Below are 13,483 nucleotides of genomic sequence, written 5' to 3'. Positions count from 1 at the left end.
TCACTTTGCTTAGTAAAAAGTTTCTGCTCCTTTAGAAAATCATCCCCAGTCCTTGCTGGTAGTTTGCCAATTACTATCAATCTTGATAGGCATACAGAATCACTCCTGTGTAGGAGGGTTTAAGCCATTATCTAATTGTCATTAAACAGATTGTCCAATAAAGTATACTGGAAAATCCATATAGGCATATTAGTTCACAGTAAATGGAGTGGATAAAGCAGGTGTCTAACTATGGGTAATCTTAGAAACTGAGCATATCTGTAACTCTTTAATGAGCAAGACAAACTCTGCAGTTGTTTCTTTTTGCACATCAAAGCACAACTTGCTCCAGAAGTTAATGAATGTTTAGGCTCCATAGAGTTTTTCTTTTTTTTTGCTGTGTTTGTTATCCCCACAGTGAGAATTTTACACAGTAACTGACACCTCCCTGCCTAAAAATTTGATGAGACAAACAACTTTCCAAATTGCATTTATTAAAATAAATAATTAACCTATGAACAATCTTACAACAGTCCCTATCTTGTATGTAACCCGGGGACTATCTGTACAAAGCATTAACATAGCTTATTATGAAGTCAGGGAAGTACTGGGCACAGATGTAGTAGTTGGTAAGGCGTATTGGAACCTCTGGCATGGAAATCTCCTAAGATACCACCATGGTGACTCAGAACATCAGTGGAGAAGTCCACAATTTGCACATTAGAACTAAGGTGTTAAAGCATTTGGCACTGTACCCCACAGACTATTAATGTGCAAACTGAGGTCTATAGGTGTTAGAAATCCATAATTTGATATGATGTCATACTCATGTACGTTACTGAATGTGAAGTTAAGGGCGGAACATATGTCAGATATCTATCGTACTTGACTGAGTTGATGCTGTTTTGTAGTTTGAGATTGCCCAGAAGGTTGGAGCAATTATTTATGAGTTGTATTAGCATATTATTTTTGTGCTCTATTTCTGTATGACCATATTTGAATGTATGGAGTGGTATATATCCCATTGTAACTATATTGTAGGACATCACATCCATCGGGCGTCACCACACACACACACACAAATTTACACTCATTTTTTTGGCATGATTTTTTGTTTTAAACTTTATTATACTTATACTAATATATTATACTGTAAAATAAATTTTCATGAAAGACAGTGCATTCAATACAGTTATTTTGTATTGGATCCAATACAAATAGATTTGAAACTCCCACTACTCCCCCAAAGCAACGGCCGCATGCAGTGACGTCACTATCACCCAGCCACACTCCACAGCTTATTCAGCAAATGTCGGACTAATAAATAAATAAAATAAATATAAACCATTGCCAATTTTTCATAAAAGGTATACGTACATAATACAGTCATATACCAATATTATTATACAGTATTTATATAGCACCATCATATTACACAGCGCTGTACATAGTCCATAGTCGTGTCACTAACTGTCCCTCAAAGGAGCTCACAATCTAATGTCCCTACCATAGTCATATGTGATTATTATAGTTAAACTAGGGAAGAGTCCTCCAGCAGTTTCATGTTGTGTACTGTAGATAATTCCACATTGTATAAGAGCTGCATTGCAGCATCCGGAGAAGATATTGGTACTGAAGATATTGGTAGTTTTGTTAGGTATCTCTATTTGTATAAATTTTATTGATGCCTGAGGGATCTTGTTATAGGTAGGAATTGCACAGTTGTGAGGTGTATTGATATAAATCTGTGTAGAGTGTGATGCCTTGACATTTTTCAGGCAGATGATGACCTGTTCCTTCATGTATAAAATGAATCCTTGCCAAAACATTTTGGGCTGTATGTTCTGGGATAAATTTAGGCTTCTGATATTCTTCATCAGCTTCTTCCTCCAATGATAAACAAAATTTGAGATTGGTTAATAGATTCAGGAATTCATATGAATTAATTATCATACCTCTATCTGTCTCCCATAGGCACAAGTTTGGTATTAAGCCACTAAATATGTTTGCATTGTCTCAGGCTTATTTCATTTACTCATTACCTACCCAGTCCTTGATCATATACAATATTTCAGTACTGTCATCCCATGCTAACCATAGACTGGCAAATAGGAGGAGACACACAGATAGGTTGAACATAATACTCTCTTGGCTAGCAGAAAATGAAGCCTACCATGGTAACAAATCCCTTCCCTAAATAATGTCTGCTACCATTTCTCGATCCCTGTTTGTTCCACTTCTTTAAAAGCTGATATTGCAGACAGTTGAAATACATCTATGGAATCTGTTTTACTTGCTGACTGAGCTTCAGTTTAGTCATTTAGCCTGGCCTGTGATCAGTTCCTAAATATTATTATACAATGTTGTAGCAGCAGCAGGATAGCAGTATATAAGGCCAATTAGTTACTTTTTCCAGACATAATTTTCAATGCATGTATTGAAATGTATTTTTTTGCATAAAATAATGGATTAAATGATCACTGATTTTCTTTTGTTTTCCAGATAGTAAAAACTGCATGAAATGCTCAGACTATGAATGGCCAAATGAGAACAGAACTCACTGTATTTCCAAACAAACAGAATTCCTTTCCTTCACTGATGACAAGATCTCAGTAGTATTTATAGTCATCTCATTTTTGTTTTGTAGCAAGACTTTTCTAGCAATAATCATTTTTATTTTATACCAGGACACACCAGTTGTGAAAGCCAATAACAAGAGCCTCAGCTTTGTCCTCCTGGTCTCCATCATGTTGGGCTTCATTTAATGAAGCCAAATACATCACCTTCAGCATGCTGGTGTTCTGCAGTGTCTGGATTGCCATGATCCCGGCCTATCTGAGCACCAAAGGGAAATACACAGTGGCTGTGGAGATATTCGCCATACTGATTTCCAATGGTGGTATCTTATATTGTATATTTCTTCCAAAATGTTTTATTATTCTGTACAGGTCAAAACTAAACAAAAAAATACATTTGTTTCATGACAGGAATTAATGAAAATTTAGAAAACTTTAATAAACTACAAGCTTGAATATAATCAGAAACAAACGAGAACTGTTTTTTTTTTATATTTAAAGAAATATAATAATATTATCCATATAACGAATAATAAAAATGTGTTAATGATGGCTGTATTATATAGTTAACATTTACTTTTATTCGTGATTAAAATTTGAATGTATTTATTTGAGTGGATAAATTAACCAGTACTAAATATCTGCGCGATTCAGCAGGAGGAGGAGGCGGTGGGTTCGGAGATGGAGTGTGGACGGCATTCGTTTCCGGCATCTAAAGTTAGGTACTGGACAGGTTGAAGCTTCATTTGCAGCATAAGGAGGAGGCTGTGGGTTCTGAGACGAAGTGTGGACGGCATTCGTTTCCGGCATCTAAAGTCAGGTACTGGGCAGGTTGCAGCTTCACTTACAGCATGAGGAGGAGGCGGTGGGCTCTGAGACAGAGTATGGACGGCATTCGTTTCTGGCATCTGTAGTCAGGTTCTGGGCAGGCGGACAAATTGCTATCCATCAAAATAAACATAAAAAATTCTATTTTTCTTTAAGAAAAATACAGATAATTATTTCTGATATCACTTTCTACCAATCTGTATTTGTGTAAAATATGTATTCCTTCACCATGACTGAGTACCGCTGCTCAGTGTCACTTGCTACACGACTGGCAGCTTGCTTCCGCTGAAAAAGAGCCTGCATATTTAGGCTTAGACGACCTGTACTGCTACTGCCACCCATGCCGCTTAAAGCAGTTGTTTGGCTCCCATGGCTGTTGGAACTGCCATGGGGATCCCTGCTGCTGCTGCTGCTGCCAGCTGGAAAGGCTGAGCACAAGTTCTTTATAAGCACTTCTTGGTAGTGCTGCATTTTAGGTCCCCTGTATTGGGGCAAGATGAGTTGTGTATCTCAGGCTTGTAACGTGGATCCAGTACTGTAGCAATCCAATAGTCATCAGTGTGGGCAGCTTTTACCCTCTTCCTCCCTCTCCCCCTTTTAGGGCGCTCTGCAACCTCCTCCTCTTCTTCTTCTTCTTCCTCCTCCTCCTCCTCCTCTTCTTCTTCCTGCCTATGATAATCTCCAGGTTTGCCCCATGTCGGATCAAGGACAAAATCATCATCATCATCATCTGAAGAGACAGTTTCCCTATATGTGCCGAAAGGAAGCTGCGGCCTTTTGGAGCCAGTTTGAATTGGCCTGTCTGGCTCAGAGTGTTGGTGAAAAGTAACTGGGGGGAAAGACTGTGAACTGACTCTCTTAGTCAGATGACTCAAACAACTGAGCATCTTCAATGAATGATTGTAGCTGCACCTCTCCAACACCTCGGTGGGACTCCTCTACATACTGCCGTACACGTGACTTTCCTGCGGCTGATGAGGAACTAGGAGGAACAGGTGTATCATGGACTGTTTGGGACACCTGTAAGGCCTGTGTCTGGGAAGGCGCATTACACAAGGCTTATATATAATAAAAAACACAACTTATAATTATTTAAAAGAATAAAAAAAAGTTAAAATCCAGTTTGGCAAACATGATTTAGGCCCCTATTGAATTTTTAAGGTTTGTTGTAAAGCTTGCAAAAAATACCATCACGTCACCAAAATTATTTTTAGGGAGAGGGGGTGTAGGATCAAGTCTCGAGTACAAAAATGAAGTATGTAGCTTTCTTGGAATAAAGTTTAACTGGGAAAATGTTTTTCCAAAGCTGTCTGCAGACCTTTTGAATCAATTGCAAAGTGATGTACATAATATCATTACCATAATTGCTTGTGGGGGGGAAATGAGAAACATATGAATAGGGATGAGCGAGCAAAATTTTAAAATTCGATCTTGTGGCGAATCAGGCCGTTTTCGCTTACCGAACATGTATGGCCTGGGCAAGTCCTCATTTAACCCCTAGTGCCCAGAAATCGCGCACAGGAGGATTATCACGGCTGCATTGCAGCTGTGGTACTCCTCCTGTAATGATTTTCTCGATATTCCAATGGATCCGAGAAGTCAGTTCGCCGAAATTTGGCGGACCCATCCGTTCGAGGACATTTTCGAGAAAATGTCAGAGGCATTCTAACTCATCCCTATATTTGACAATTTAACCCTTCTGGGTTTGGAAAACAGATTCTGAGCATAACGTTTATTTATGATAAATCTTTGCTTTTTTCATTTTTTATTAACTCCAGATATAATTACTGGTGCATTTCACAAAAAAACTGTCCATCCCTATTGGCAAGTTTACAATGGAAATATAAAAACTTATAAAGATATGTCCTCACCTGAGTGTATCTATAAACTCTTAGTTATCAATACTGTCCTCCCCGAGTGGTGATCTCCAATAAAGCTGACAATTTTGTTTTTTGTACAGGAATAATTAGTAATGATTTCCCTTTCACAAATAATATTTGTAGGCTGAGTTGGAGAATTTCTCAAAAATCCAATTTGGCCGGTTCACCGAATTTTTCAAAAAAATTCAATTCAATCCGAATTTATTTGCGGCAAATCGTGTTAAAAATGGCATTTCTGGGCTGCAGAGAGCCTTAATAGTGATGTAGAACACTGTGCCTTGCAGTAACAAGCATAGGGAGTCTGCTGTGGTAGTGAAATAACACTGAGTCAGTATGACATGCAGATGACAGGCGTCACTATTGGAATAACTGCACAATGGAGTGTGGATGGCATTGATAACTGCCATCTAGAGCTGGGTACTGGGCAGGCGGCAGCAGCAACAGCAGGATGAAGTAGGCGGTGGGCCCCCGAGATGGAGCAAGGATGGCATTAGAGGTGGAGGCCATCACCTATATGGACAGTGTAGAAGCTATAGCTATTGGAGATATTGCTGTGTAGGGGACTGCCTTTTCCTATCTGCTAGCTGTAACTTTGTAAAATGCAAATAAAGTTGTACACGTGTTCCCTGCCCCTGATAATGGCCTTAGAAAGCCCACCAGGTTATAAGAAAATGCAAGTAGTACAGGGGCAGCATTGGTAACTGGCATCTAGAGCTGGGTACTGGGCAGGCGGCAGCAGCAACCGCAGGATGAGTAGGCGGTGGGCCCTGAGACGAAGTGTGGACGGCATTGTTAACTGGCATCTAGAGCTGGGTACTGGGCAGGCAGCAGCAGTAACAGCATGAGGAGAAGGCAGTGGGCCATGAAACTGAGGGTGGACGGCATTAATAACTGGCATCTAGAAATGGGTACTGGGCAGGTGGCAGCAGTAACAGCTTGAGGAGGAGGCAGTGGGCCCTAAAACAGAGCAAGAACAGCTTTAGTAACTGCCATCTAGAGCTTGTACTGGGCAGGCAGCAGCAGTAACAGCATTAGGAGGGGGTGGTAGGCCCTTGGATGGTGTGTAGATGGCATTAGTAACTGGCATCTAGAGCTAGGTACTGGGCAGGCAGCAGCAGTAACAGCATTAGAAGGAGGCTGTAGGCCCTGAGAGTGAGCAGGAACGGCATTGGTAACTAGCATCTAGAGCAGCCCCAACATGGTCTCCCTCATCATCATCATCATAATCATCTTCCTCCTCCTCTTCAACCTCCTGATGCTGACCAGTGTCCCTTCTTGGTGCTTCTGATGCTGGCTGTGGGCTATAAAGTGTAATGTCACCCTCATCCTCCTCCCCCATTTCTTGCCCTCCTCTCCCATCACCACTTTCCATCAGGCCACACAGGGTATTATCAAGCAGAAAGATGATGGGAATGACATTGTTCCAGCCTGACTGCTCCAGACTCACAACGTTTGTGGCCTGCTCAAAGGGAGCCAGTACCTTGCACAGTGTCTCCATTTGGTGGATGGCTAGCTTTTTCTCACACAAATGCTGGAGCATGTGCAAGGTGGAGTTCCATCTAGTCACGGTGTCACAAATCAGTCTATGCTGTGGATGCCGCTTTTGGAGCTGGATCTTGCTAAGCGCCGCGGTGGCTATAGGGGATCAGCATACATGACCCTGTTGTCACACACTATATTGCCTGTAGTGAGCCAGGAGGGCGTCAGCCAAGCCTCAACCTCTCTGTGCAAAGCAGACAAGAGTTCTCTGGTAGTGTGACGCCGTAGTGGCGTGGCCTCTTAACCCCCTCCGCTGCTGACCTTTCTGATTTTGGTACATTAAACAGGTTGAAATAGAAGCCTGAAACCATTCTGCCACAGGAACTAACGTAATGACACTTTCTCCAGAAGACACAAAAGAGCCCAATGCCCATCTGATAATCTGTGCAATTCTACAGAAAATGTAGAGGTGAGATAAGTCTGGGAGTGAAAACTCTAGCTTGCAGTCTTGGAATATCACTCCCTAAATACAAACAGCAGAAATGTAGGCTGATTAGCCATCACCCCCATCCTAAAAACATGGTGCTCACCATCATGTTGAGCAGGGGTTCCTAACCTTTTGATGACTCCACGCCGACATAAGTCCATCAAGTTCAACCACTAGGGAAATAAACATATCACAGACATAAAACCTTTAAGACATAGTTGGTCCAGAGGAAGGCAAAAAAAACCCTGGTATAATTTGCTTAAACAATAGAAAAAAAATTCCTTCCTGATTCCATGAGGCAATTGCGGTGTCAAATGCTTTAGCAAAGTCCAAGTACACTATATCAACTGCTACTCCACTGTCTACCTGTTTACTTACTTCCTCATAAAAGAGAGTACATTTTTTGACAATTTCTGTCTTTCTTGAAGCCATGCTGCCTATAAGTTTATTATTTAATATTATTTAATATTATTTTCTAGCAGACCTTTCCAACTATGGATGTTAAACTAACGGGTCTGTAGTTACCTGGTAATGACTTTGCTCCCTTTTTGAAGAGAGGAACCCCATTGGCCTTACGCCAATCAATCGGTACCTTGACAGTGACCAAATAGTCTAAAAAAAATTATGGATGTAATCCATAGGGTCCTGGTGCTTTGCCAACCTTAATTTTTCCCAGCTGTTTCTCAATTATATCAATTCTGAGCCATTGTGACTCATTTAAGCGAGTGACATTGCTGTTATGAATTTGGAGCTCTGACATTTTCTTTCGTGTACTCAGATGTAAAAAAATATGTTTATTAAATCAGCCTCGTCTTTATCCCCAGTTACCAACCCAGTGACATCCTTTAAGGGGCCTACATGCTCAGATCTGATCTTTTTGCTATTAATATATTTCAAACATTTTTGGGAGTTTGCCTTACTTTCCTTTGCAATCTGTTATGATTCTAATATAATAAATAAATATAATAATTATACCCGGGAGTTAATCCTAAGAATTACAGGCCCACAATATAAACAAAAATTTCTACGCAAAAAAAATAGGATCACTTTTTGCATCAAAAAATGACAGAATTAGAACGCTAGGGTGGTTAAATGAAATCATATTATGGTCACTGCTACCCAGATACCACCACCCTTTTGTTTGACTCTGTCTTTACGAAAGAGAGTATACCCAGGATAATTGACTGCCCAGTCATGAGAAGAACAAAGCCAGGATTCAGCAATACCAACTAAGTCATAATTCTCCTCACTCATTAAGGCTTCCAACTCCCCTACCTTGTTTGCTAAACTTCTAGCATTGGTGAACAGGCTCTTTATACCATTACTGCTTTTACCATCATTATTTGCCAAATCATTTTGTTTTTCAGCACAACTAGTACTGCACAATCCAATGTTTGTTTGTAACATGGGAAGCTCCTTACAATTATCCATAATCCTCCCCCCAACTATCCCCAATCCACCCTCCACTAGTGTCTGACCCCTAACCTTTCTGCCATTATATTTGACTGTCCCACACCACTCTGTCCTAGTTTAAATATCCCTCCACCATTCCCCTAAATCTTTCCTCTAGCACAGCAGACCCCCCTTCATTTAGGTGCAAACCATCTCTGGCATACAGGTTGTACCCCAATGAAAAGTCACCCCAGTGCCCTTCCCCTCTATACAGGACTTAATGCCATTAGCTGTCTAAGCTACCTCTGCCTTTCCTGTGTTGCGCATGGCACAGGCAATATTCCTTTTCTTCAGCTTGAAACCTAGTTCCCTAAACTGATTGTTAAGGATCCACCATTTTCCATTTATAATGTCATTGGTTCCAACATGGACCAAGACAGCTGGGTCCCATCCAGCCATTCCTAATAGTTTGTCCACTCGGTCCACCACATGCCGAACCCTGGCACCAAGGAGACAGCAAACCATTAAGTTGAAGGGATCTGGGCAACAAACTATTCAGTCTATTCAACTATATCAGTCCTCCTGATGATAGAATCCCCTATGACTACCAATTGTCTTTTACTTCCTGCACTTCCCTCCCCACCACTACTAGATGGGCAGCTCTCCCAGCTGTTAGGGGTAGTAGTAGGATCTAGAGTTGCCACCACTGGGTCTGCTACCTGCGCATCTTCACATAACTTTGCAAACATGTTGGGGTGCTCAAATAGAGGGCTGGCCTTCCTTTTCTGGGTGCCCATACAACTCTTTCTAGTTACAATAACCCAACTCCCTACATGCTCATCCTGATTAACCTCTCCACCCTCAACATCTAAACCATTAACTGCCTGCTCAGTAAGCAGGAGACCCCTCTCAAGGTGATCCAGTGATTTCAGTGTTGCAATGCACTTCTCCAGCTCTCCAATGTGAGATACTAGAAAGGCGACTTGCACACATCTGTCTCAGTGGTATTCACCTAGGAGCTGTTGCTTCATTTGTGCATTCATGTGGCAGACTGTGCACTGAACCAAACTTTCCACTTTGCTACCACTCATTTTCCCAGTTACAATGTTTGTTTACATGGAGTTATAAACGTTTAATCTCAGTTTGTGGTTACTATAAGTATTTAATTCATTTTGTTTTCAAACTCCTGTTTTTTCTAACTCCACTTGATTAAACGTCCACTTGTTTCTGAGGTGCCTAAGGGTCACTTCCAGACTAATCCATGATTCTTGCTCTAATGATGAACAAAACATTACCGTCAGTCTTTACAACATCTATGGGATATAATACAACATTCTAAAAAAAAAGGTAAAAAGATGTATATAAAGAAAATGCAAAAAGAATGAAATATGTATGTATGAAAAGAAAAGTGATATATGTGTTTTAACCTCCTTGCCGTTAAGCCCGACCTTCGTACGGGCTCAAAAAAGTTGCTCTTTTCGTTAAGCCCGAAATTTTCCATACATTAAAATCCCCACTTACCCAGGTAAGTGGGGATTTTAATGTAGGGAAAATCTCGGTCCCCCTGTGCTCATCCAGCGTCGGGTTACATATTTCTGTAAGTTACAGGTCTACCATTTAAAAAAAAAAATCATGAAAAACAGTGGATCACTTTTGGTACAGAAATCTAGACCTCAGTGTAACGCTCAGGTGGTTAAAGTTATCATTATTATTTATGTTGGAATAACATTTCATCAACAGGTTGAACAAATTGTGTGACAATCCTGCTTTTCTATCTATCATTATCATTAGTAGCACTGGTGAGATGAGAGCAAAGTATCCACTATGTGCTTTGTTCACCAGTAAAATATTAGATGGGGGAAAATAAATAGCTGTACAGATTTTTTATCAAGCTTTAGAAGCAGATGGGGCAGAAATGGGCTTTAGTTATCTCTGTCATCTTTAAGTCTTTAAGTAAATAATCAATCAGCAAACAGCATGAGAAAAAAAAAAATATGAGAAAAATTACATATTTACAAAAAGTACAGAACTTAGCCATAACTCATTTTTTATTGTCCCTAGAACATATCTCTCTCTCTGTGTTTTAGATCAGTTATGAGGCAACAGACCCTTCTTTAAGGAACAGAGCTTTATTCCCCACTTTTTACAGCACTGTCCAAGATGATAAAATGATTTATGATGGTATAGCAAAACTAATACAACACTTTGGATGGACTTGGGTTGGAATAATATCATCTGGAGATGAGAGCGGGAAGAGAGAATCAAATCTGCTACATAGAATATTGTCAAATTTTAAAATATGTGTGGCCTTCATAATAAGTACTGGTATTGCTGCTATAACACCTGATATCCATACTATGGAAAGGACGGATTACATAATTCAGAAATTATCTGTAAAAGTCATTGTACTCTGTGGAACATATCATAACGCAATATTCTGGCTAAGAAAATCGCTCCGGGATGTAACATTCATCCTTCGTTAGTGCCTAAACAACCCTGATTCATTTTGTTTTGTTTGTATCTGTGGCAGTTTCAGCATTTCCAGTCAAAGGGCGAACATCAGCACATTTGTAGAGTAAGCCTATTTGGCATATTTGAAAGTTAACCGTGGTAATAAAGATCAGTCTTGGGCCCCTCTTAAGGTGTGCAAACAGTTTGTCGAGGGTTTATAGATCTGGACAAAGAGAACACATGATAAGATGCCATTTTGTTTACCTATGGTTTGGGAAGAGCCAGGAGATCATTTAAGTGACTGGCTCATTCAGATGAAATCCCAGTGCCGGTTTTCACTACACTATCCTCTCTTGAAGAACATGATTATGGTGATGAACTTGGTGACAACAATGATGAAGAGTTTGAAATTGAAAAGGAAGAAATTTGATCAGCATGAGTTGAGTGATTTGGCACGTGATTTGTGACTTTGGAAGAAGGCTTTAGAACTCCTAGCATCAAGGCTGCATGAGAAAAACTTACTTGAAAAAAGAACAAAGGTATTTTACTTTCTAACCAGAGAAATTGCATTTCTGCAGTTCTTTAGAACGGACAGTGGCTTTGTGTATTGCCATAACATACCTGGTTTAATGGAGGAATCGGAGAGGCCTCTGACTATATCGTCCGTCGATGGAAAGGTTCTGTCTGAGCCCATACACTTCATCACGGAACCTGTAAAACGTGGGAACACTTCATTCGGAAGAAATTGCATTCCTGGTTCTGTCAAGTCTGTCGCATCCTCTCCTCTTGGGACTTCCATGGCTACGTGTTCATGAACCTGTCCTTGACTGGAGGTCTGGAGAAGTGCTGCGTTGGGGACCATCCTGTCATGAAAAATGTCTCCGTTCTGTCCAGCCTCCTCGGTCAACGCCGGTACCACCCAATCTCCAGGGTCTGCAGCAGCCTATCATGCTTATATGGATGTTTTTGATAAAAAGGAGGCTGAAACGCTACCCCCTCACAGGCCATATGACTGTCCTATTGACTTGGTCCCGGGCTCCTCACCTCCTCGAGGGCGCATCTACCCCCTCTCGTCAGCTGAGACTCAAGCCATGTCTGAATATATCAAAGAGAACCTTGACAGAGGATTTATCCGCAAATCTTCTTCTCCAGCTGGTGCGGGGTTTTTCTTTGTGAAGAAGAAAGATGGCTCCCTACGTCCTTGCATCGACTACAGGGGTCTTAACAAGATCACAGTAAAGAATAAGTACCCGCTTCCCCTAATCCCTGAGTTGTTTGATATCCTTAGGGAAGCTAAAGTTTTTTCCAAATTAGACCTACGTGGGGCCTACAATCTTATTAGGGTTCGCCAAGGGGATGAGTGGAAGACCGCCTTCAATACCCGTGACGGTCACTATGAATACCTGGTGATGCCCTTTGGACTATGCAACGCCCCTGCAGTATTCCGGGAGTTTGTTAATGACATTTTTAGAGACTTGCTATATTCTTGTGTTGTAGTGTATCTTGATGATATTCTTGTTTTTTCTCCTGACCTGGTCACTCACCAAAAGCAGGTTCGTTTGGTCCTTCAAAGATTAAGGCAAAATCGCCTGTACGCCAAGTTTGAAAAATGTTCCTTTGAGAAATCCTCCATTCCTTTCCTAGGATATATAATATCCGACACTGGTCTGCAGATGGATCCTGAGAAGCTTTCAGCAATCTTAAAGTGGCCTCGTCCGTCAGGTTTAAAAGCAATCCAGCGGTTCCTCGGATTCGCCAACTACTATCGTCAGTTCATACCGCACTTCTCGTCCTTGACTGCTCCCATCTCCGCTTTGACCCGTAAGGGAGCAAACCCTAAAAATTGGACAGCAGAGGCTGAATCAGCCTTCCAAACTTTGAAACAGGCCTTCTCTGCAGGCCCGGTTCTCCATCGCCCTGATGCTACCAAGCAATTTTTCTTGGAGGTGGATGCATCGTCTCTTGGAGCGGGGGCGGTGCTTTCACAAAAATCTTCGTCAGGCAAGATGGTGCCCTGTGGTTTCTTCTCCAGGGCCTTCTCAGCTCCTGAGCGTAACTACTCTATTGGAGACAGGGAGTTATATGCCATAAAAATGGCACTAGAGGAATGGCGTTACCTTCTCGAGGGGGCATCTCATCCGGTGGTGATCTACACGGACCACAAAAATTTGACATATTTGCAGTCTGCACAAAGACTGAATCCTCGTCAAGCTAGATGGTCCTTATTCTTTGCACGTTTTGATTTTGTTCTCCATTTTCGTGCCGCAGAGAAAAATATCAAAGCAGATGCTCTCTCAAGGTCCTTTGATGCTACTGATCAAGAGGAGGAACCACAACACATCATTGATCCCGCAAAAATTGCTGTATGCCCGGTTAAGTTATCTGAGATTCCACCCGGAAAGACTTTTGTC

The 13,483-nt window shown here is 41.2% G+C and overlaps 1 protein-coding gene across 1 annotated transcript in view; it reads left to right on the top strand.

Annotated features, from left to right (window-relative positions):
• The first annotated feature begins 12,163 nt into the window (after window positions 1-12,163).
• Window positions 12,164-13,483, top strand: part of LOC140337773 (vomeronasal type-2 receptor 26-like) — an 86,274-nt gene continuing 84,954 nt past the window's right edge. The window contains exon 1 of the mRNA XM_072421575.1: window positions 12,164-12,227. Coding sequence (XP_072277676.1) covers window positions 12,164-12,227 — 64 coding nt within the window. The remainder of the gene's footprint in view (window positions 12,228-13,483) is intronic.

This window comes from Pyxicephalus adspersus, chromosome 9 (genome assembly GCF_032062135.1).
Source record: "Pyxicephalus adspersus chromosome 9, UCB_Pads_2.0, whole genome shotgun sequence".
Lineage (NCBI taxonomy): Eukaryota > Metazoa > Chordata > Amphibia > Anura > Pyxicephalidae > Pyxicephalus > Pyxicephalus adspersus.
Note: the sequence above shows the minus strand (reverse complement) of the source record. Positions and strands in the feature narration are given on the sequence as shown.